The sequence below is a fragment of the Necator americanus genome, chromosome II (genome assembly GCF_031761385.1).
Source record: "Necator americanus strain Aroian chromosome II, whole genome shotgun sequence".
Classification (NCBI taxonomy): domain Eukaryota; kingdom Metazoa; phylum Nematoda; class Chromadorea; order Rhabditida; family Ancylostomatidae; genus Necator; species Necator americanus.
In genome coordinates this window covers 4,348,929-4,372,346 of record NC_087372.1, presented here as the reverse complement: position 1 = coordinate 4,372,346, position 23,418 = coordinate 4,348,929, and the positions used below count along the sequence as shown (strand labels likewise).

Here is a 23,418-nt window from a genome sequence, read left to right as displayed (position 1 = left end):
ATTAATTTCAAGAATTTTATCAATTTCCGACAAAGTCTGCTTGTATGGATTAAACCACAGGGAAGAAAAACTGTCCTATGTACAATAGAAATAATTCAGTTCGTTTCCGCTACCGATCTCTTTCTTTTCTTCCGAACTATTAACAGTGATGTGCGGTCCCCCGTTCTTTTGTTCCGAGATCGCATCGATCAAGGACGCGGTGTAGAGGGAAGGTGATGGTCAGTCGTTCTCTGCATAAATTCTCCATAAAAATTCTTTTTTGCAATGAAACACACAAAGAACAACAAACTAAATGGAATACAACACAAAAACCACAGAAAAACAAAATTGAAACTCGAGTTTTACGCATGTTTGTTGTTTTTGATGTATTTGTTGTGATGTTTGTTTTGTTTTGATGTGAATTCGCCACGCATCATCAATGATTATTTGACCATCGATTGAATCTCGACTGCCGGCCGCGTCCATTGGCCGGTCGCCAAAAATCTGGCCGTCTCGCCGGGAAACCGCTTCCTGAAATCAATCATACTTCGGTGCAAACGATCGTATGAGATTGCGTTGACCTTCCGCGGAGCAAAGAACGAAACCATTCCCTTGGCAGAGCGCAAAGAGCGACACGTGAACGAATCACTTCCGGCTCGTATACATAGATTGATTGATCATGGAATGATAGTCACATAGCGTAAAATCCGAAAATTATCCGAGTGGAAGAAATGTTACCACTGAATCTTTAATTACTCATGTTTAAAGTTAATTCTTGGCGAAAATTCGCAGGATCAAAATTTATTTCACTCGATAAAATGGTACAAAAAAATTAGGGAACGGAAAAAATATCAATTTGATCATTTTTATTTTCGAAATTTTAGCTGCAAAAAACAACAAGAGTAAAATATTAGGTAACTAGTGCTTAGAAGCTAACTAGATTTTAAAAAAAAATGTAATTATAAAAGTTTCTTTCTATTTTATTTCCATTATTTTTTTTATCGCAATTTCTATACGAGAATTGGTAGAGTTCCCAAAACTTTTCTATTTTTTTATATTATTGTTATTCTTGTTCTTATTTTATCCTCTTACCTCCTCTTTTCTTTCTTTTCTCTTCTTTTCTTCACAGTGATACAACTTATATGAATGAGGATCAAACCTCCAACAGACGCTGATCTACCGTAGGAGAATCGACGTCAAGTGCTTGTCATTATAGCAGAAATACGATAGTTCTCATACACCCACCTACGCCGGATCGGAAAGCGAGTGCCTCATGACCACCGAACGAAGTTCTCCGCACTGAAATCCCATATTTTATTTTTATGCACGTGATCTCATTGGGAAAAGAATTAAATCCCATAGCTAACCGTGAGAATCGTCGCCTCCTGTTTCAACGCTAGAAAATCGTGTACTTTCCCACGATCTTCGACCTGGAAATTCCTATTCTTATTCAGAAAGAAGAAGAGTTCTAACCTACCGAAAACAGAAGAATTTTGGAAAGAATTCCTGAAATCCCCTTGAATTTTTCTAAAAGTTCTCCTCAGCTGTGTTTCTCAGATGCTCGACTGTCCCAACAAAGTCATCAGTCAAAGTCTTCAATTCAGTTCACTCGATAAAATCGTTCGGAAACTTTTTGGAAATAATTTTTAAATAACAGATGTTCTCATCAATTTTAGGATTGTGAGCATAAAGATTCTGCAATGTGCTCGTTCAAAGGACTGTATGGAATTTTTGAGATATTCCTCGGAAACGAATAAAAATCTGATAAATCTGTACGTAAAAAAAAAGTATGAAAGAAAAATGTATTGGAATAAGTAGTGAATAAATAAGGTAAAAATAAGAAAAGATAGGGAAATAAGAGTAAGAAAAACGTAAAAAGTTAAGTAAATAGTAGAGTAAATAAAGTTAATAGTAAATAAAGTTAATAAAGTAGTAGGTAAAAACGAAAATAATAAGGAAAGTAAATAAAAATAAGTCACCGTGTGATGTATGTACTAAAAGTATCACCAGGGTTGCAATAAACATCAGCCGCACCTTCATCCGGAAATTACTGGAAAGAATGGTGTAGATGATAAGCTTTACTCCAAGAAAAGGAAAATTTGCACCATTCAACGTAGTACAGCGACAAATTGAATAAACATAGAATTGCATGCGAACTAACGAGAAAATTCCTGAAAATTTCAAAAAAAAGACTAATCCTCGAATAAAAGGTTCACAGGAGAATTCAGGAAAGCCTCCCTTGCTGGTGGCGAAGCAATCATCACGTCGAACATTATCGAGAAATTAATAGGTTGTTTGGTGAACGGCGTGTAGTTGCTGTAATAACTACGAACAAATCCTGTCTGGATGGATTCAACCGAGATTTCGTGCTGATCCACAAACGAAATGTGGAACCATTTGAAAACGCTACTTAGAGAAGTTGAAATATGCTGGTTTTCAGCGATTTTTGAAAGAAATTTCTAACTTGCGGAGAAAAAATTGTGCAAGAAATAAAAGAAAGCGATGGATACCCATGTAAACAACTTTCTGAGCAACAACTATGCTATAAACATATGAATAATTCCATGTTCACCACGCATATCCTTGCTTATAATCCTGGATCGTGTCCCTGGTTGCAGATTTTCAGCAATGAAACCTCTTAAATGTCTTCTATGTTTCTCCGTTTTTAGGTTCCTTTAATGCTACTTTTTCTCCAACTAACTTCGCTACCATTCCCCCCCCCCTCTCATCCTGACTAATTGCCCTTGAAGTTGAATCACCACGAAAGACACGATTTCTTGTAATTATTGCATTTTTTTTCAAAATCTGTCACTCCATACCTTCATTCTAAACCGTTTCGGGCGACTCAATCGCAGTTGGTAAGAGGTCTGCTGTAGCTGACGGTCAAGGGATCGAATCCGCCCCAGTGCACACCAAGCCTTTCATCCCTCCGGGGTCGATAAATTGGTACCAGACTTGTCTGTGAGAATAAAAACACTGACTTGCCATATCGGCTAGCCACCGCAAGTCGTTGTATAGGCCAGTTACGCGTTCGTAAACCTCAAACAATTCCGAATTGAAGTGAACGTGGTGGCGGGTCCCAAGGGGATTGGTACTCCAAGAGATTTTATCCATTATCCTAAACTATTTCTGGATGAATGTCATCATTTTATTGACTTCCGCAGCTTCTAATTGGGAATTCTTAATTGACGTCCGTCTGGATTCCGATGGTTACTCGTCCATGGACCACGAAATTTCGCGAACTCCCTGGCATAGGATCCCCAAACAGATTCGTCCACGTTCCCCGGCGTAGTCTTCCCGCCTTCGACTAATTTTGTCCTCCAAGCCTTAGCAGATCGATAGATTGACTATTTCGGAGTGGTTTCGGTTGGAAAACAGGTCTTCAGAAAGGTCCTCTCACCTTCCTTGAAAACGGTAATTAATTTATAAAAGTTATAATTAATTTAATTTATAAAATTATTTTTTTTGAAAATTCATAAAAGTGACAGGTCTCAGCACAATTTGGAGATACGTGTTCTCCTATCGAATATTTCAATTGTGTTCCATTGAGCTGTTTACCTATTTACCTGCCACGCGAAGGATTACGCAGTTTTCTGTGCACAAAAAAAAATTAAATGCTCAATTTTTCAGTTTCTCTGCTAGATTCAACAAAATATCATTTCTTTTCTTTTTTTTTAAGCGCACCATTTGTGTATGAAAATAAATAGATAAATATTATAGATGATAAACATCTACAATAATCACTTCCCATACATTCGAAGATTTGTGGAGTAAAGTGCAATTGTAAAACACACTTCATTAAAAAAAATTATTATTTCAACGCTAAGTTTACAGTTTTTGGAAAAAGAAGGTCAAGTTCATTTGTTCGGATGAGAGCAGAATAAAAAGAACTGGAATGGAATTAAATGACCTTCCAGCGCTTCATTTTGAGACGAAATTTAATTTTTTTTTTCGGAGTTTGGATGATTGTGAGCCATTTTTGACAATAGTTTTGACTTTTATGCGGTCATTGGACGATGGACCTTTTAGACAATGATGGCCAGGGGGTAAAAATCTTTACAGCACCGTTAGGATTTTAAAAAATGCACTCATCTAGCGTTTTCCTCCTTTCGTATATGCATAAAATATGGAATGAGGGTGTGAATACCGAATTGGTAGTCCTTCAAATTTCTGAATTTAATGTGAATTTTTAAAATTTGTTAAATTGTTCTCTCTCTGTACTGTTCTGCTTGGAAATAGGAATCCGATCATTAATTCTGCGTTTATGGTTAAAAATGTCGCGCGCAGGGCATACGAATCGTCCCTATTCTTCTAAGAATTGCGGATAAGCTTTCAAAAAAACGTATTCGAGGAAAATTCAAAAAATTCATCGTTGATAGAGGGGAAGTTTTCAATCTATTCACTTTCTAGTACATATAGGTGCGTTATTTGATAGTTTCTTTGATTCTAAATGTCAGAATTCCATAAATGGTCCCGTGATGAACATTCGCTAAACTTTTCCTGGATTAATTTGCAGAGAGTGTTGCGTTTTCCATGAAGCTACGATTTTAACCGAATAAACTTGTTCCTTTGCCAAAATCAGGTTTTCAATGACGCATTTTTTTTTCAGAGCTACTGGCTGTTCTACTATGATGATTCTTGTTTTACTGATACTTTCGGTGGCTCAATTATCTTCAGGTACTTTTTATGAGTATTTATGTGCATAAGCCGCTAGCGACAACTTTCAATTATTCAGTTGTAATTAGAACCTTGGTGTTTTTAGCCATGGTTGGTCGTGGTAGTAAATATTTTTCTTTCTTCTATTTTTTTCTTTTTTTGATTAATTCGGAAAATGTTTTGAAAAAACCGACAAATCATTATTTAAATTAAAAGAAAAATGAAAAGTTAAAAGTTAGTAAACAGTCAATTTCGAGGTCATCGTTGATTCCGAAACTCTTCCCGAAATATTTGCCATCATATCGACGTAAGCAATATACGGGCTTCGCAATGACGACATCGAAGGCTTTATTGTTGAAGTTTTTCCTATACTTTCTGAGCCTAAATGCAGATCTAAATGGACGACAAATATTTATTTATTTACTTATTTATTTATTTATTTATTACGCTCAAAGGCGTGCCAAAAAGAAGAGGCAAGGAATGAATATAAATAAACAACAGAAAATCCAACAACAAGAATAGAATAGAATATAGTAGGATAAATATAATATTTAATATTATATAAAACAAATAAATCTCGAAAAGAAGCAGTACTTAAATATGACTTTTTTGAAAACTTTTTTTTTGTAAATTTATAAAAATGGCAGGTGTCAGCACAATTTGGAGGTACGTGTTCTCCTATCAAATATTTGATTTGCGTCTCAAAAATTTTAGTAGGCATTGATACGGCTTTTTGAAGAAAGTGAAAAATAATAAAAGAAAAATAGTAGGTGCGATTTCATTATTTTCTTAGCTAAATGTTAAATAATTAGAAAAATAAGATCATTTACCAAAATAACCTTATTGTGCAATCTTACGAATTCTCTGGAACGACAACAATTTGTCCAACAGCCTATTTATTTCACAATAATAACAACTGCGTCGGTTGCAGGCCAAGGCGGCTTTCCGGATGGGCCAGGGCTAGGCGGGTTCCCGAATGGACCGGGGCAGGGCGGCTTCCCTAATGGACCAGGTCACGGATTTCCTAATGGTCCAGTTGGTGGAGGTGTAGGTGAGTTTATAAAGTTTTCATTAGGACAGTAGCCAATAATTGATAATAAGAAGCTTTCTATTGAAGGTGCAGGTGGTTTCGGTCCAAACGGAGGAGGTAAGTGTCCTCTTTACAATGATGTTTATATAATAATAATAATAATAATAATAATAATAATAATAATAATAATAATAATAATAATAATAATAGTAATAATAATTTTAGACCACTGTAAACATTCCTGTTGTATAAAGCAGTTCAGGTGGAGGTTAACCATTCGGTGGAGGTCAACCATTCGGTGGTGGTCAACCATTCGGTGGAGGAGGTCTTACGAAGTTGAGCTTTTGATTGAGGGAAACCTACATTAGAAAAGACTCGTTTTTATTTTTTTTTTCATCGAAGGAAAAGTGCAAATCTAGCGGTATGTGGTGTGGTGTTGATTATCGTATTATTTAATTGATAAAATTTTAATTTTCGTTTTTTGAATGACGACCCTGACTTTACGAATATTCACAACAAATGAACAGCTCTTTTCAAATGAATGATCGCATGATCATCCGATTTTCGACTGCCTCGATTGATCATCTATCGTTCTCGACAATCCTGGATAGAGGTTGATGAGGTTGTTGACTAACAGTGTCGGATTCTTGCCTAAACAGACAGGGGTAGCCTTGAAATACTACCTGGGTGGAGCTGATGACGAACTGTCGCACGGCGGTGCTACGGAACCAATATTTAAAATCGTTGAGATTTTTAGAAATAGAAAAAAATAAACGAGATTTTGCTACAAGAACAGAAAATCTATACTGTTCTCATTTATCGCCATATCAGCAAATTTCTAAACATTCTATTTTTTCCTTCTATTTTTTTCTTTTCCTATTTTCTGTTCAAAGTCTATTTTTTGAACATTTTACGTTTCTGAGAAGTTCTTGTGGTCTTTTGCACTATCCACCACTGAAATTTAACGCTAAAATTCCGATTATTAGAAAAAATCTATTTAATATCGATTGATTATACTAAATTAAATATCAGGATGAAAGATAAAGTTTCTGGCGTTAATCAATCCGCTTGGGATGCGCCACCACGTTCACTTCAAGTCGGAATCGTTGGAGGTTTACGAACACGTAACTAGATTGTACAACTACTAAATAAACTATACATCATATTTTTGCTTACTTACTTAATAGTAAAAAAAACTGAGACAGTTTGTCTACACGGAGTCACAGAAAACGCATATAGAAGAAGTATTCTAGAATTTTTGAGGGAATTTTTTTCTATGTTTGTCGAAAACATGAAACTGGACCGCAGCATCATAATTCATACGGGTATCGCAACAATTGATGACGTCGACTGTCGTCTTATTTGGAGTACCTCGTATCCGGAAACGAAGGATAGAGTGTCTGGTGTTAATCAATCCGCCTGGGATGCGCCACCACGTTCACTTCAATTCAGAATCGTTTGAGGCTCACGAACGTGTAACTGGCCGAAACAATGACCTGCGGTGGCCAGCCGATGAGTCAAGTCAGTGTTTTTATCCTCCCAGACGGGTATGGTATCAATTTATCGATCCCCGAGGGATGAAAGGCTTAGTGAGCACCGGGGCGGCTTCGAACCTCTGTGATCGATCATGCAAAGACAGAGGAATCCCTTACTAACTCCGCTTTACTGGCCCTATTAAAATAAGTGTGCAGTAAGTAAGTATCATAGCAATAAATAAGTGTAATAATAAATATTAATAACACATAAAACTAATTGTTCACAATAAGTAGTAGTTGGAAGTTGTAGTGGTTTCCCCGATGAATCGTGCAGACAGCGGAACCTCTCAAGGCGACTGGGCTACATCCGTTCCACTACCTCCAGAATTAGTGGTATGTCTATGTTGATTTTAATTAGAAATTAAAAATTAATAAAACTTTTAGTTAGAACTACTTATCGTGTTCCTTGAATCACGAGAATCCAAGATTGATTTTTTTGGATCCAAATTGATTTTTTTGTAATAATAAGTAATAATAACACATAAAAACTAAAAGTTGTTTACTTTAAGTAGTAGTTTGAAGTTGTAGTGATTCCTCCGATTTTAATTAGAAATTAAAAACCGCATCCTAGGCGGATTGATTAACGCCTACCACTTTACTCTACCTTAACTTAAATATTAGAGTACCTCAGCCCCATCAGTAATTTTATTGTCAGTTATTTTTCTAATATTTTTGTATAAACACCAAAGAAACACGGCACGAAAAAAAATCTGTATTGGTCCAATCAAATCAAGAAACAGTTTTGAAAGGAAGGAGATTTTTTCTTATAACACCAAAAACTGTACAGCTACCGTACTACTAGTTCAGCTGAAAATGCGTTGTAAAAGTTGGAAATAAGCAGAATTTTTTTTTCTCGCGTAGACATGGATGCCTATTTGAATCGAATTGTCTCAATTCATTCTTAAAAATAAGACAAATTCAACTGTTCCTATCACTTCGCTATTGTAATAACAACAAACACAAATACATACTAAATTACTGTCACTATTGTCACAATAACAACAAACACACAGTGCTAAGTATCTTAAACACACAAATACAAATCGAATTACTACTCAGTTAAAGGAAAGACCACGTAATATATAACGTAAAGCCTCTATGATCTATTCCAAACCACTAAAAAAATAGGTTTTTGTTTACTGATTGCTCTACCGTAGCTGCTTCCATTTCCTAACAACGACAACAACAACTAAGAACTGCCGAAGAGGTAACCGTCTTCAATGTTATTTGTAAATAAATCAGATCATGGCTTATCGTTTAGTTCCACGTCTTCAACCTAAACACATAGACCGACTTCGTCTCATCCGATTAATCCAGAAAAATATAAATTCCGTAGAAAAAATTTTTTTACGTTTGCGTCTTGTAGCTTGTGTGTTGCTTCATCGTTCTTCGACTCTCTCGTGATATTCGTGAATGATGCTGGTTGATCGGTGGCTATGGGGAAGAACATAAAGTTCGCCTAAATTTTGCCAATTAATCAGAATAAATAATCAGAATCGTGATTACTTTTATTTGAAATGACAAAATCACTGATAAATAAAAAAATAAAATATCACAAATGTCATTCCACTTGGAATCGTGCCAACGAGTTTTTCTACAAGTCGTAATCGTTGAAGTTTTTCGAACTCTTACTTAATTACTATTATTGCCCTTTTTATAAACTTATTTTTTGTAAATTATTATATTATTATTTATATATTTTATTGTATAAAATTATTATTTACTATTCATATTATTTATATTATTATATTATTTGTTATTATTCATATTATTTGTTTATTTATGAAAGAGGCAATAGTAGCATTTATTTATTTCTACATTTCAAGGAGGTTCCATAATTTTTCAGAAAACTGTGACATTCAAAGCGGCGAATTCTCTGGAACTATCGAGAAAAAGCTAACAATTTGACTGGAAAGGCGAAATAAATTCGCTGCCTATTTTTTTAGCCAGAATTTTTCCTTCTTTTTCGCCCCTTAAACGACGCTAAATTTTATTTTAGTAAAAAATTAACGGAAATCTTCTACACGGCACTGCTTGGGGCTATCTAGAACATTTGGTGAAATTATGTAGTTAAGCACGAACTCCTAGCCCCAGAAATTTATTTATTTACCTATTTATTGAAAACACCTGCAAGTTTGCCATAAAACAAAAGCAAAAAACAAGATGGAACAGAGCTCACTAAAATTTCGCCTGAATTTTACTACAACTACAAACAAATTTTACAACAAGACTGGCCCTTCGAAGCATGGGGAGTGGTGGGTTGATAAATGATAGTTAACTTAAAGAGGTGATAACTTACAACAATGAGGAAAATTCCATGAAGCCAGAAAACGTAACGCCATTGATCGTATTGAGCTTCGTCGCTTACAAACATTGCAACCGTAGCCGGTGCAACAAATAGCGCAACACATTTCATAAACTGTATAACAGTCAGAACAACATGTGCATACTGTCTGAAAACAGGTAGATATCAATCAAAATTCGTGGAACTCTTAGGTAAAAAAAAAACTTGGTAAAAATTTTTTTTACAAAACTTTTATTGAATTCTTAGATAAAAATAGATGAGTAAATGAGTTTGGATCTTAATGAACGGAAAGATTTCCCGTAATCGACGAAGTTTTTTCTAAACCATTAACCCTGGGATAAGAATCAGGAGATATTTTCTCACTAAATTAGTCTCAGCTATTTTGAGTGGCTTAGTTTTCACATTTCCAATAAAGCTTGGTGACCAGAAATCGAGTTGCTTTCGCCATCAAAGCGAAATTTTCACATGAATGTGCGCTGATTATCTAAAGAATTCACTCAAAGTGATTTCTTGTTATTTACACAATCTTTACCTCATTACTAGAAGAAATAATCTGAGTAGAACTTTCATAAACATGTACGGATTTAAACATGCAGGACTAAATTTTCGAAAAAAAAAAGTAAAAAAAAAACACTACGATGCCATTATAAAAGTCTTAGTCAGTTGCTGTATCATACAAATCGACAAAAAAAAACAAAGGATTCATAAAGACGACCTAAGCTCTATACTTTAGTAACAAGTTTGTAGAAAATATTACTATCCTAAGAAATACATATTCGGCAACGTCATTCCCATACTCGAATACTCGAGTATTCGAAACTCGATAGGTTTAGGTCTGCCCCAACGAAGCTAACCGTTTTTGGAAGTGAACACGCTGCCACTCTAATAAATTCAATTCGCTCGGCAGTGAGATTTTCAAAGTTTTTTTTTTTCTGGAAGTTCTTGTTATTGATTCTCGCTACGGCTGCTTGCAATTTTTCACGTTAGTGCTTTGATTCTCCAGCAGTCCTTTCCTCTTTCCTTCTGGATCACATTTCACCGTGGAGACGGAAAAGGAAACGACAAAAAAATACTGTGCGACGGAGAGCTACAGTGTAGTTCCCTTGGATACAATTTCAGAAAATCAGAATCCCGTAAACCAGTAAGTTACCGCTGGTGAGGATGTAACTGATGTCCACAATTCTCACGAATTCTTCACAGCACCTTCAAGGAAAAACTCTACTCGGATCTCAGAGGGGAATTCTAGCTAATGGTTCTCATGTTTCTTTGAAGGATCATATACGTCTTGCACTCAACGATAGCGAAGAAGTTTTTTTTTCCAACGACCTTTTTTCACGCCCCGAAGTTATATTTGTAATTGTAGCGCTTGCCTTTTAAGCACTCATTTCTTCTGAAGAACTCCACCGCTATCCTTGAAATCCTAATCCGTCCACACAAGAAGAAAAATCTGCGCATCTGTAGTTATTGAGCGTCTGAGTCGATTATTTCGATCAACTTCTGTCTCTTTCTTCATCGAATAAAGGGGGATAGAGGGATGGGACGAGGGAGAGAAGAAAGGGTTCTTAAGTTTCTTCAAGGGTTCATATACGTGTCGGAATAAACCACAGCAGAAGAGTTTCTTTTTCCCAAAGATCTCCTTAAGTTCCGAAGGCATATTTGCATTTTTTTTTTGCAATACGAAACTCCTCACTAGATACGACCAGTGGGAAGGTGTAGCGCAGTCGGTAAGAGGTTCTCTCGTCACTGCACAGATGATAGTTCGTAATCGAGTTGAACTAAATTGGTTTTCACCGCTACAATGTCATTAAATTGATCGCACACTTGTGTGGGGAAGATATAAAATTGACTGGATGGATGTCCCAAAAATTTCGCGAAAGGTCTAAGGACCACCACCATTTACCTACTCTAGTTCTTAAGTTCACGAAATTCCGCGCACGGTAAATTAAAAACAATTAATGCTCTGCTAATTCAACAATCTGGGCGTATTCGTAACATCTTTACTGGATATTTTCAAATAATTTAATAGTAAATTCCATCTTATCCGTGAATATTCCTAGACGAAAGACAACACCTACATACCTTGCAGATAAAGTCCCACATTTGTAAAATCCACCCGTATTCAATCCCATACATGTAGTGACAAGCGTGAACATTGCGACACCGGTTTTTCCCCAATCGGCCGGGAAAATCCCGATTAACGCACAAAAAACACCAGCTAAACCGACGGCGATAGTGTTGAAGAACCACATTCGATGGCGCTCGGATACACTCCTAAAAATCCACGAAAATTTTCCGACTTTTCAATCGCACTAATCACTTCAAAATAACTTACGTAAGTTGATCACTAATTATTCCGCCAACAAACTTGATCGGAAGATGAATTATGGCAGAAAGTGAGACGAGTGTTCCTGCAAAGAATTTCAGCGGATTACGATTGGTCCGGAAAATAATTTCCTAGGTGCAGGATATGTATGGATGGTTCGTTTCACTCCACACCCAAGGACAATCAACCCGATAAACCGTTCCTGCATGTGTAGTCTTGACAAAAAGTAAAAAATATCTATTTTCCGTTTAGTAATTCTGGATAGAGCTCAGGTTCGTTTCTCGTCCTAAGCACAGCTGTACTTTCCCTTAAAAGCAACACACCACAAAATTAACGAAGTCGGGATCTTTCCAGGAAAAGATAAGGTTAACAGTGTAGTTTACTATTGTCAGAACAATCGCGCTCAATTCTTCCTAATCGTCCCAAAAAACGGAGGAAACTGCAGTTTCTGTGCGAATTTTCCTACGAGACACCTTATTACGTCACCTTCGCACGCGGCAGTTCCCCTTATCACCTTATTCGTAGGTGCGTTTGCGCGAATAGGCTGCTGGAAAAACTCATTGATTGAATTTCATCGTCGACCACTCGCTCGCAGATGCGGAAAGTGCACAGTGGCAGTGTGTCATAAGGGGCCTCGTGAGGGAATTCGCACGTGAAAGCCGTTTCCCACGGTTTTTTTTAGATGGAACTAAGCGCGAGCTCACTCATTAATCCAGACATTTGGTTTGGAGCGCAGCTTCTTTTCCGCTCTACGGACTTCTGCCCTTCTGTTCAAAGTTGTTTTCTGGTCACAACTATGCGATCATGCGTATAAATTAAAAAGCTTCTTAACTGCCAGCTAATTCCCTAAAATAAGCTGCACAAAAAGATCTTTTTATTGTACCTTTGACGTTAAGGAACCTATGTGACTAACTAACAGTCATTTAGAATTAAAATCACCTGTAAGTCCGATATCGTATCCAAGAATAACATGGAAATAGAGTGGAGCATAGGTCAGCACCAATGTTACTGCCACCATTTCTACGAAAGCATTGAACCATACTATCCAAATGACCTTGTTTTGTAGGATTGCCTGCAAAATAGCGTTGTTTATTTATCTCAATGAATGAATAAATAAATAAACATAAATAATATTGAGCACAAGGCAAACACATACCTTATAGGGAACAAAACTATCGCGTTCAATGTGTGCTCTGGTCTTGTTCTTTTGGATTTTCCCGAGTTCTTTCTCGCTAACACTTGGATGAAGTTGTGGATCGTCACGATAGCATATTATCCAAAGTAGGAACACAACAAAACAAAAAGCTGCATGACTATAAAATGCCGATGGCCATCCGCTATTTGTGTTGCATAACTGAAACATATTTAAATTTAAAAACTCAAAATTATCAAATTATTTTACGACTGTGCTTACCCATCCTGACAGTGGATTTGTGACGACCGCGGATACAGGAGTGAAACTCGTCAAAACACTAATAAAGATGCTGACTTCGGTAAGTGGCGCCCAACGAACGCATAACGTACCGATCGCACCGAAATTAGCCGCATAAGCGAGGCCCTAAATTGATTTCATGAAGATTCCGTAAAGAAAAAATCTCTTCAGATGCTAATCAGATCAATTTCTATTTGGACTACTGTAAACTCTGACTGGGAATTCGAGGATACAATCCCCCCAAATATTTCCCCCTAAGGAAAAATGGGAACAACGATTGTGTTGTGAATGGAAATTGTTCTCAAGAGTTCTTTGATTTCGAGAAATAAGATTTTTTTCTCGTAAATTGCTCTCAAAGATCGTTCACGCACAGAAAAATCCGTGGAGCGAATTTTGAGATAAAGAAGGATCTAATATGTTTTCTGGAAAGAATTATTGACGGGTAGGACCGCAGGAAAACATTAAATTGGTTTAGTTTTTAACAGTAGAAAACATCCATATCTTTTTAAAAAAAATAACATTCTTCATTCCCTTTGTACTGTTTTGATTCCGACAAGTTTCCTCCATATCAATTTCCGAGTACATTTGATTAGTGGTTACCCGAAATTTTTTTTTTACAATTCATACCGTAACATTGACTTTTCCTTTCCACAGAGGGCCAATTTTCAATTAAAATAGAGATGCTTAAGGTGACCCTATCTAAGTTAATAGATCCAAAAACAATATTTTCATGTTTTTATGATAATGAATAATTAGGATGTGTTTTTAAAGTGTGGCTAATGATCCCCTATGGAGCTGAATCCATTAGTGAAACTTCCTGAGAGTATTTTTTTTATGTTCCTGTTGCGTTCCGTATCCATTAAAGGTATCCATTCCTGTCACCGCTACTATTAATCGATTCTCAGCAACTTTTTAGAGGATGTAGGGATTTTTGGGCTTATTCTTACGTAGGAACTCGTTCCTTTTCCACACTCCTAGGATCAAATGCTCATTAACTGATTTCATGCTATAGCCTCCGTGAATCAAAACGTGATGCCTCAATTTTTATTATTATTTTTATTATTTTTATTTTTAAAAATTTTTTTTTATTCCCATTTTCCTCAGACAAATGCAATAGATTAAGAAAAATCGGTTGTCAATGGAAAAAGAAATCACGGTAATTCTTCTTTGTCTCCCCACTACGAAATTTCCGCATTTCAAATATTGCGTGCAATTTGTTCGCGTACGTTTTCTTTCTCCGTTTTTTTTTTCGTTCGCCATTCTTTTGCGTATATTAGTTTTTGCAATGCCCGTATGTAAATTCAATTGCCCGTCCAATGGATTTTTCAAAGAAACGTTGAATTCTCGCATATAAAGTCTTTTTTTGGAATTTAATGAAGGGATATACATAAAATTACGAACAAGTTCAACTATGACAGAATCCAGAAATAAATAAGGATAAAATAATCCTAAAGATAAGATGCACATAACTTTAGATCCTAAAAATTTCGCTAACGATTTCGAAACGACTTATTTGATCGAAGTACGGTAGAACGTGATGCAACATAGTCATATTTCTCATACTCTCTTACTTTCTTGTGGTTTATTTATTTGTTTGTTCATTTATTTACTTATTTACTTGTTTATTTATTACGCTCAATGGCGTGCCAAAAAAAGAACGTGTTAAGAACGAATGGGAAATGCAGAAAGTACAAAGTGAAAAGACAGAAAAAAAAACAGTACGACAATCAATACCGTATATTTGGTAAAATTTAATGTTTATCTGAAGTGTAAACAACGAAAGTTTTTTTTTAATGTTCTAGGTTTTAAGTTAAATCAGACATTGTCATTTATAACGAAGGGATTGGTGATTCCTGAATCCTCAAGAATTCAATCCTGAATCCTCAAGATAAAATCGATTTCAATCGATTTCAGGTGAATTCAACATCAGCAACGTTACACGATCATGGTAGAAGCAGCACACCACGAAAATGATGAAAATGTTGGGGTCTTTTCAGGAGCAAGCATGTTTATAGATTTTGAGTATGAGCGTGTTTACGCCCAATTCCCCAAAGTCGAACTAAAAAACAGCGTGGGAAACAGCTTTTGTGCACGTTTTTTTCTACGACACACGTAGCAACACGTTCTCTAGACACGCAAAGGTCCCCTCAGCCGCCTATCCATTGCTTCTTCACTTCAAGAGGCCGCCGGAAAAACTTTATCGATTATCGTCCACTCGCTCGCGAATGAGACACGTATGCATTACGCGTTCTGACGAGCTTCGTAAGGAAAAATGTGCAGGGTGGCTCTTTCCTACGCAGGTTTTCAGGGATTAGGGAAGATTGACCGTCGTCACGCTCCTATTCGTGGCTTACATCCCTAATCTTACGCTTCCTAAAGAGATCCCGACATTATCAATTTCATGCTGCCTTTGATCCACCGCACATCTTACATTTTCGAGGACAGTGCATGTATAATAATATCTTCGGGCATAGTTTTTACAGCGTTAATTATCCACAGGGATGCCGCATCGTGCCGCTAGAGGCATTGATTTCCCGTCATTTAGTAGTACATGTCATCCGTGGATGAGGATGGAACAAACGCGCCGCGGCCTCCAGATGTCCAGGGAATAAAGGTTTGGTAAGGTCTCTAAGGCAATAAACGTGGTAAGGTCAAATGAAGACCAAGTCATTCCTTGTAAGATGCAGTAATTTGCACTTTAATTTTTGGGCACTCTACAAAATTTTCAATTTTACAATTTTTTTGGGCACTCTACAAAATTAGATTTACATTGGAATGTGGTAGAAATTGACGACGCCACCGTCGATGGAAATTATCCTGGATCACATCGAAGAGAAAAAGCTAGCAAATAAAGAGGATTTCATCTATGAGAAAAGGTTACTGTATTCACTGTGGCATTTAATTTTCACAAAAACATGAATAACCGACTTTTGTGTATTCAGTGATATTTTTCTTTAATTTACAGAAGCGTCTTCTTGTTTTTTGCTACTTTCGATCAGTAAAAGCGGTAAACACTTACGAGTTGGATTGAAAAAGCGTCTCAAGTGATACACAGGGAATTTTTCTGTTTACGACACTATCCAAGTGCATATTTCATCCCTCAGAAACTTTTTCCTCCATACACGTCATCGTATCGACGCTAAAGCTTTAAATCTTTTTTCATTCAAAGGTTTTATAGCCTATTCGATTCATGGATGGTGGAAGGAAAAGTGGAACACGTGTGCGAGCATTTCGGCAATCTCGTTTTTTTTGTTTTTGTTTTTTTTTTCACCGCGATGACAAATTCTGGCGTTGGTATTGGTATGTGAATAAAGAAAAACGACAGATCCAGAACAAATCGGCTCGGCTGTGTGTTGGAATCGACGCACGCACGTGACGCACTTTTTCAACTTTAAATTTCAATGGCAACAGCTCTGGAAATGTCTTCATTTAAATCGACAGATTTTATTTATTTATTTATTTATTTAACACGCTCAATAACGTGCTTAAAGAATGTGCCAAGGATGAATCCAAGTAATAAAAATAGAAAATACAGTGAAAAAAATCGAATGAGCAAAAAATAGAATTAATTTTGTGTACGATCCCGGCACAAGGATCATTTAGTAATCAGAAGAATCAGAACTCAATAAGGTAAGTGTTAAGGCCTCGTGATTTTACTTAGCTGTTTATTTTACTGTTTACTTTACTGTTTTTTACTTTAATTTTATTTTAGCTTACTCGAGATTTTACTAGAGTTTTCCCTACTAGACTTCTCTACACTTCCCTTAGACTGGAATTGATAATTTGTACTTACCTGTAGCAAACGTAAAAATAGTAGTACTTTAAGGTCGAAATATGCAGCTATTGGCATTAATAACGTGGATATGGCTGACATCATTCCAGCTACAAAGAATGGCCATCTGAAAATCCCAATACACGTACATGTAACAGAAAAATAACAGAAAAATAAAACAAAGACAGCCTATCGTGTTTTAGATCCCTATCATACATTGGAAGAGGTTTTTTTTTTCTAAGGAAGTTCTTTTTTTTGGGTCATCGGTTACTTGCAACTGTGAGAGAATGCACGCAGAAATGCAAAGTATAAACGAATAAATCAAATTCCTGTAGATGAGTTATAGGTCAGCTGATATATTTCCGGTTTATTTTTCCAATCAATCGTCTTTTTTTTCTTTTTTGGAATAAAAGTGAAAGAACACTCTCATCAATTGATTCATTTCATTTTTTTCCGAATGACCTCCGGATGTAATAAAACTTGGAAGATTCGGAATATTTTCTTCTCTTATTCAACCACTACCTCATCAAAATGGAAGAAAAGAAGAAATCATCGATCGAGCGTTCACTTGAGAAGCTTTACATAAGCTGAGCGCATCTTTCCTTTTTATTTTTAAACAAATTTTCCGAACAAATTCCTAAACAAAAATTTCGAAAAAAAAATCGAAAAAGGTCGACCAGTCAGATGGGATGCGAAGATTTTTAGTGGATTAATGAAATGATGACAGGAGCGCTAATTGAAGACGCTCAAGTCCGAACAGAAGAATTTTAATTTTAATTTTAATTAAATTAATTGATTAATTTTAATTTATTTAATTTATTAGGGTTTGCAGGAACAAAACCAAGGAAGAAGGATTCTTCAATCTTTTAGTGCAATCCTCCTCCTCCTCCTCCTCCTCATTTACAAAGTTTTTGCGACTTTCAATCAATGCTGCGGATTAATTTTAGCAGTTGTTAAAGAAAATTCATAGTATAATTTTATAAAACTGATAAAACTGTAGTTATTTCATTATTGTTATTGTTATTGTTGTTATAGTTATTTTTGTTATGGTACAGAATAAAAGAAATGAAGTTAAGCACTTAAATCAAATATATTTATTTATGTTACCATAGCAATACGCTTGTACAGCGATTTAATTTCAATTAGATTAAGATTTTTTAATTGATAAGAAAGAAATAATAGTAATATTTCCAGAACGTTCTCAACTTCTTAAAATTCATATCAAATTGCCGTCAAAAGTATTTTTAAAAAACCAACCAAAATTTAACTGGCTGCCATCAGATTTGAATTTGTCCCCAAGGGCATCTTTTCCTTTCAATGCACCTTTTCAGGATGAATCCTAGTAGATAGAAAGATAAAATTTTCAGAATTGAATTCTAGCCGAAAGCCAAATAAAGCGAAAAAAAAAAGATAATGTGGTATGCTGTGAGCTGCATTCGATCCGCCAAAGTCCCCTCAAGCGCTATTTCTACGCATCCATTTCCTCGAGGGTCGGATAATCGCACGCGCAGAAATCCTTACATGTGCGGATTGAAGGGAAAACATCGAAAAAATCACATCCTATCATCCAGAAGGGGAATTCAGGAAGAGAAAAAAATTCTGCTTCTTACTTTATTCGAAGAAGTATGCGAGGAACTCAGCAGGACTTATTATTTTTCAGAAATTTCTCGGAGAAACCCCTATTTTTGTCCTGGGGAAATAACCCTCCACTATCCACGAAGCAATGCATATCTTACGGCTATAATAAGGGTGATCAAATCAATCAAAGGTGCTTGGAAAATTGTGTGGAAAATTCTGATTCTATTCCAATATGCTTGGATGGTTGCTACCTATTAAATTAGATTCAAATTGCTTGTAGAAAGAAAACCCTCCTTTTCAAATAGAAAAAAACAAAACCTTTAAAACACAAATTTGAACATCAAATAAATCCAAACTGAAAAAAAAAAGATTTAAGATGACATTGCAAGTTTTTTTTTAGGAAAATTCTTCTCTAAAATATGATAGAATTTTTTCAAATTCCTTGGTGAAAGAAAAATTTTCTTCTGGATTCATAAATTTAGAGCACCATTAAAATATAAAAAGAGGAAAACATTCAGCAAAATAATTTTTTATCTTTTATCTTTATTATTATTATTTAGTATATTTTTTTTGAAAATTTCTCTATCCTATAAGATTCAATAGGTATTTTTCCTAATTTTGGTTAGTCCTTTATTTAGAAAACATTTTAATGGAATTATTTTACCTTCTAGTACATAGATATCTTCACAATCTCTACGAAATTAAATCGCTTGAGTCATTTTCCAGAATAAGGAAACGTTCCTCCGCCTGTGTGCTTGAGTTAAGACATTAATTAAGTATTTTCTTCCGAAAAAATAAAGTGCATGTGAGTCGAATGGAAAAGAAAGCAGTAGACTTCATTTTATTCCGCTTCCGGCATTGTATGTACTTAGTCGACGACGCTAATTTGTTGCCGCTCGCCCACACTTTTCGAAAAAAAAAAATTCTGGACAAAAGTAGGAGCGGAAGGCAACAACGAAAGGAAAATCCCCCGCAAATTTCTTTGCTGAAATACATATTATCATGTCTCAAACGTTTTTAGGAGTATTTTTCTCACGCAAAGGCAGACAGAAGGAACACCACCACCCACGATTTCTCTTTCTGAATCCATTTGGCTTTTTGTTCTGGTTTTTCTTATCATCCATCTACATCACTCAAAATGCAAAAACATCATCGTAAAGCTGAATTTTATTTATGTCGCATGCAAATAATCACATGTTCGATTGAATCAGAAAAGAAATGTCGTCACGAAATGTCGTTCGGGAAAAAAAAAACTGTTAGTGGATTAGCATTTCGTGGGATAATTATGAGTTAGCTGCCGCGCCTGGCACACCGGAAATCGGCAAACTCAAATTTCAATCCATTCTCGGGGTTATATGGTAAATTAGAATTTGAGGGCTTTGTAGCGCAGAAAATCCATGATTTTATGATCACCTATGTATGGAGCATACATCATGTTAAAACCCTTAAAAAAAGAAATTTACCAAAAATAAGAAAAAGCCCGGAAAATCGAAAAATAAGCAAAAGGAATACGAAAATTCTGAAATTTTTCCTCTAGAATTTTTTGAACTTATCATTCAGAATTGTCAGACTTTCATGTAAAAAGGTACAGATGTAGTTTTTAAATGATAAGATAATGATAAAATAATAAATAAGTATGGAAATATAATTTTTATAACTAGATCAATGCTATTCTTCTTAAATTCCGAAGGAGAAATCCTCGAATATCCCGTTTCTCTTCCAAATTCCTGCCATTGAAGTTCGGGGAAGACCTTGTTACACAACAAACAGCTGGTGACATCCCTAGGGAATTTTTATAGGAGAAAATTAAGAGCGTTAGGAAACAGTGACTGGAACTGGAAAATTGTTTACTATTCATACTATTGACTTAAAATATTTTACTATTTTCTCATAAAATCGCCTAAGTAAAGAGTGATTACGGATAATTCCATAGGGAAACAATACAGGGAATGGGAGCAAAAGAAAAAACAAGAGGAGGGAAATTAATTTTCCGTTCAGATTTGCTGCTATCACATTGTTTACGATTATTAAGATAGCTAAGTAGGACAATTCTCTTCAAAATCGATCAATGAAGCTGCCCAGACTCACATAAAGCACCTTCTAAGTACCTTTTTTCTAAAAAAAAAGAAGTGATCACAGAGCATCGCATACGTACATACTTTTTTGTTTCTGATACACGAGTGTTTGCGTTCATCGGGTTGTTATCATATTGATATGCCTAGTGAAGAATCCCCATCGAACAAATAAAATAGAAAAAATACCTTCATTTCTCAAAAATTGCCGTGTTTTTGACGAAATTTGTAGCAATTTTTGTTCTTTGATTTGATGGCATCAAAAATTGCCGTGTTTTTTTGACAAAAGTTGTAAAGCGATCTTTGATCCTGGTCACTGTATAGGTGTTACTGTAGCAAAATAAGGAACCGAGAAGCTGATCTGCTCACAACACGCGAGGTTGAAGAGGTCGTTGAGTATTTTCAGCGTTTTCCTCAAATTCATCATTTCCCCCCGTTTCCTTGGTTAGCTCAACTCGAATTTTCATTACTTTCCAAAGTTTTCTTCCAAATGCTCCCGCTAAAATCCACTAAAATTTTCTGAATGCTAATAAATGACATGCTGGACCAATCAGTCTACATAATGGGACTGCGGCAAAGTTTGGCAGAAGTAAAGTTCCAGAAAAAAACATTTAAAAAAAGAAATGTGTTGTTATAAAGGAAAAAAACACATTAACCTTCAAAAATTTCAAAGGAGTGAAAAATATTTCTGAGAAATTTCAGATTGATTGAAATTAGGGATGTATGGAAGGAGGAACAGATGAGCGTTGCCTGTAAAGTATATAAGAGTGGATTTTGTTGTATTTTAAATAAAATTCCTTCAAATAACGTTTAAAATACAAATGTTAAAAGTTTTTTTTTTGAAAAAAAAGCCAAATAAACCCAACAATTTTGTTTCGCGATAATTCTACAGTTCATAAAATTTTTCTTTTAATTTCTCGGAGACAAAATTCTAAACATATATAATTAATATAATTGTATACAGTTAGAATTCTACATATATATTATATAAATGTAATTATAAGCCCCTTTTTCACCTCGATGTGTTTCTCTGCCGAGTTTTGTGGATGTGAAATTGTCGAACATTTTTATGTAAATAAAAACACACGCTTATTTACCTTGATAAGTTAGGAGCTCGAAAAAAAGTCAAGATAATTCTAACCGGAGTCAGTTATCGGTGGATGGAAATCGTAAAAACAACAACTGCCAACAAGCAAGTTATACATTCATGGAAAATATTGGTTTCTTTTCTGGAGTACTGTAGAAAAGCAGTTCAAGCGCAAATTTGTGCATGTGACATGCTCATTAACTTTTTCTCACTTCCATTTCCACTAGTGATTTTTCAGGAAGCGCCGAGAATGCGTGCTTGATGTCCGCTTGCTGCTTTTAGCCAGAATTGACTACAAAAACGGAGAGGGAAGCGAATAGGAGTTCCAGACTTTTCCCTCTATGAATTCTATAAATCCTAACTAAAGTTTTTTATTTCCGTCTATAAATCCAAACCTTGCTCCATATTTTGTATAAAAATAGTTGACAGGGAATGTTCCTACGATCGTCCCGATCGCTACAGCCCATATGATCGCACTTTTCTCCGTGGGTGTATAATCCAGGATTGTATCTGACGTCTGAAATGAAAGTGTGTACTGATATGAGGGTATGGAAGTGACAGGTACGCCGAATGTCAACGTCAGTCAGTCATTTCAGTCATTTAATGCGTTTCGTTGAAACGTTCAGCTATCACAGCTATGCCACAGTGGAACTTGTTAAATATAATTCGTAATAAGGGACTAGAAAAAGACAGAAAAAAAGGAAAGAAAACTCACATCATTACTGGAAATTTCCTCAGAATTCCCTATCGGTCTTGCCATACAAATAAAAGTGAAGTTGATAATAATGTAATTCGAGTTGACCGATGTAAGGCAAAAAAAGCCCAATACCAGAAGTAGATGTCGGAAACCATTCCGACATAACGAACAAGCCAATGACTTCATCTTCATCATTGAATATTGACGACGACGATGGTATTCGTTGTAAAATCGCACATGCTCAGCTCAGCACAAAAAATCTGATATTTTCAAAGATTACTCATTATCAATGATCGAATCGTACACGTCAGACGGACGTCGAAAGAATCAAAAGAATGTGAAAATATTCGCCGATTCTTCAAAGATTCCACCACAACCAGCTCAAATATCACATCAAACGAAACCATTTCGAAACAAAATATAAAATGAGATATATCGAAAAATGACTAACAAACACACATATTATATATATAACACAGATCGATTGAATGATGGTTGGTTGATGCCGCTGCCGTTCAGCAGAAACAACTGAAAATTCGAGGACTATGTGATCCTGTGATCCGGGTGTGTGTGTGTGTAACACTCATACTCACTCACACAACAATTAACGGAATCTCTGGATGAGATAAAGGGAAAGGAGGGATGAAGAGTTGTTTGTTTCAGACATATTACGTAAGGTGAATAAAAATCGAAGAGCTGTTGTGGGACTGAGGTCTTCGAATGAGAGCGCGCGGCCGGCAACGGAACGCCCTCCTCTTTCCTGCTGCCGGCAGAAAGATTGAAGGCGGCAAGAGATTGAATTCAATTCGGGTTGTCTGGGTGATGTTCAAAGTGACTGACGAGTGCGGAGGAACAGCAGAAATATGTTTATTTCAGTCGACAGACACTTGAAGACGTTTCGCATCTGTTCACAACACTTTAAGACATATAATCTCCGGAAGAAAAACAAGAT

General features: G+C 35.8%; 3 protein-coding genes across 5 annotated transcripts; 1 reads left to right on the top strand and 2 right to left on the bottom strand.

The window, feature by feature from the left end:
- Positions 1 to 415: 415 nt before the first annotated feature.
- Positions 416 to 1,339, bottom strand: RB195_016839 (uncharacterized protein; the record flags this gene model as incomplete). The annotated part of the gene is made up of 2 exons (XM_064183560.1): positions 416 to 510; positions 1,225 to 1,339. 2 exons carry the CDS (start codon positions 1,337 to 1,339, stop codon positions 416 to 418), a joined length of 210 nt encoding a protein of 69 aa, XP_064039441.1.
- Positions 1,340 to 4,607: 3,268 nt separating this feature from the next.
- Positions 4,608 to 7,548, top strand: RB195_016838 (uncharacterized protein; the record flags this gene model as incomplete). 2 transcript variants are annotated; one of them, XM_064183558.1, is made up of 4 exons in its annotated part: positions 4,608 to 4,656; positions 5,567 to 5,686; positions 5,753 to 5,782; positions 7,451 to 7,548. In XM_064183558.1, 4 exons carry the CDS (start codon positions 4,608 to 4,610, stop codon positions 7,546 to 7,548), a joined length of 297 nt encoding a protein of 98 aa, XP_064039439.1. The 2 variants fall into 2 exon arrangements, with proteins under 2 accessions (XP_064039439.1, XP_064039440.1); XM_064183559.1 differs by lacking the exon at positions 7,451 to 7,548 and adding an exon at positions 7,118 to 7,320.
- An 895-nt stretch (positions 7,549 to 8,443) lies between these two features.
- On the bottom strand, positions 8,444 to 22,661 carry RB195_016837 (uncharacterized protein; the record flags this gene model as incomplete). Of its 2 annotated transcripts, none has more annotated exons than XM_064183556.1 (11): positions 8,444 to 8,476; positions 8,552 to 8,659; positions 9,500 to 9,653; positions 11,585 to 11,776; positions 11,838 to 11,913; positions 12,768 to 12,900; positions 12,985 to 13,182; positions 13,243 to 13,386; positions 17,054 to 17,159; positions 22,165 to 22,286; positions 22,485 to 22,661. In XM_064183556.1, 11 exons carry the CDS (start codon positions 22,659 to 22,661, stop codon positions 8,444 to 8,446), a joined length of 1,443 nt encoding a protein of 480 aa, XP_064039437.1. The 2 variants fall into 2 exon arrangements, with proteins under 2 accessions (XP_064039437.1, XP_064039438.1); XM_064183557.1 differs by having other exon boundaries at positions 22,485 to 22,529.
- Between the last annotated feature and the right edge of the window lie 757 nt (positions 22,662 to 23,418).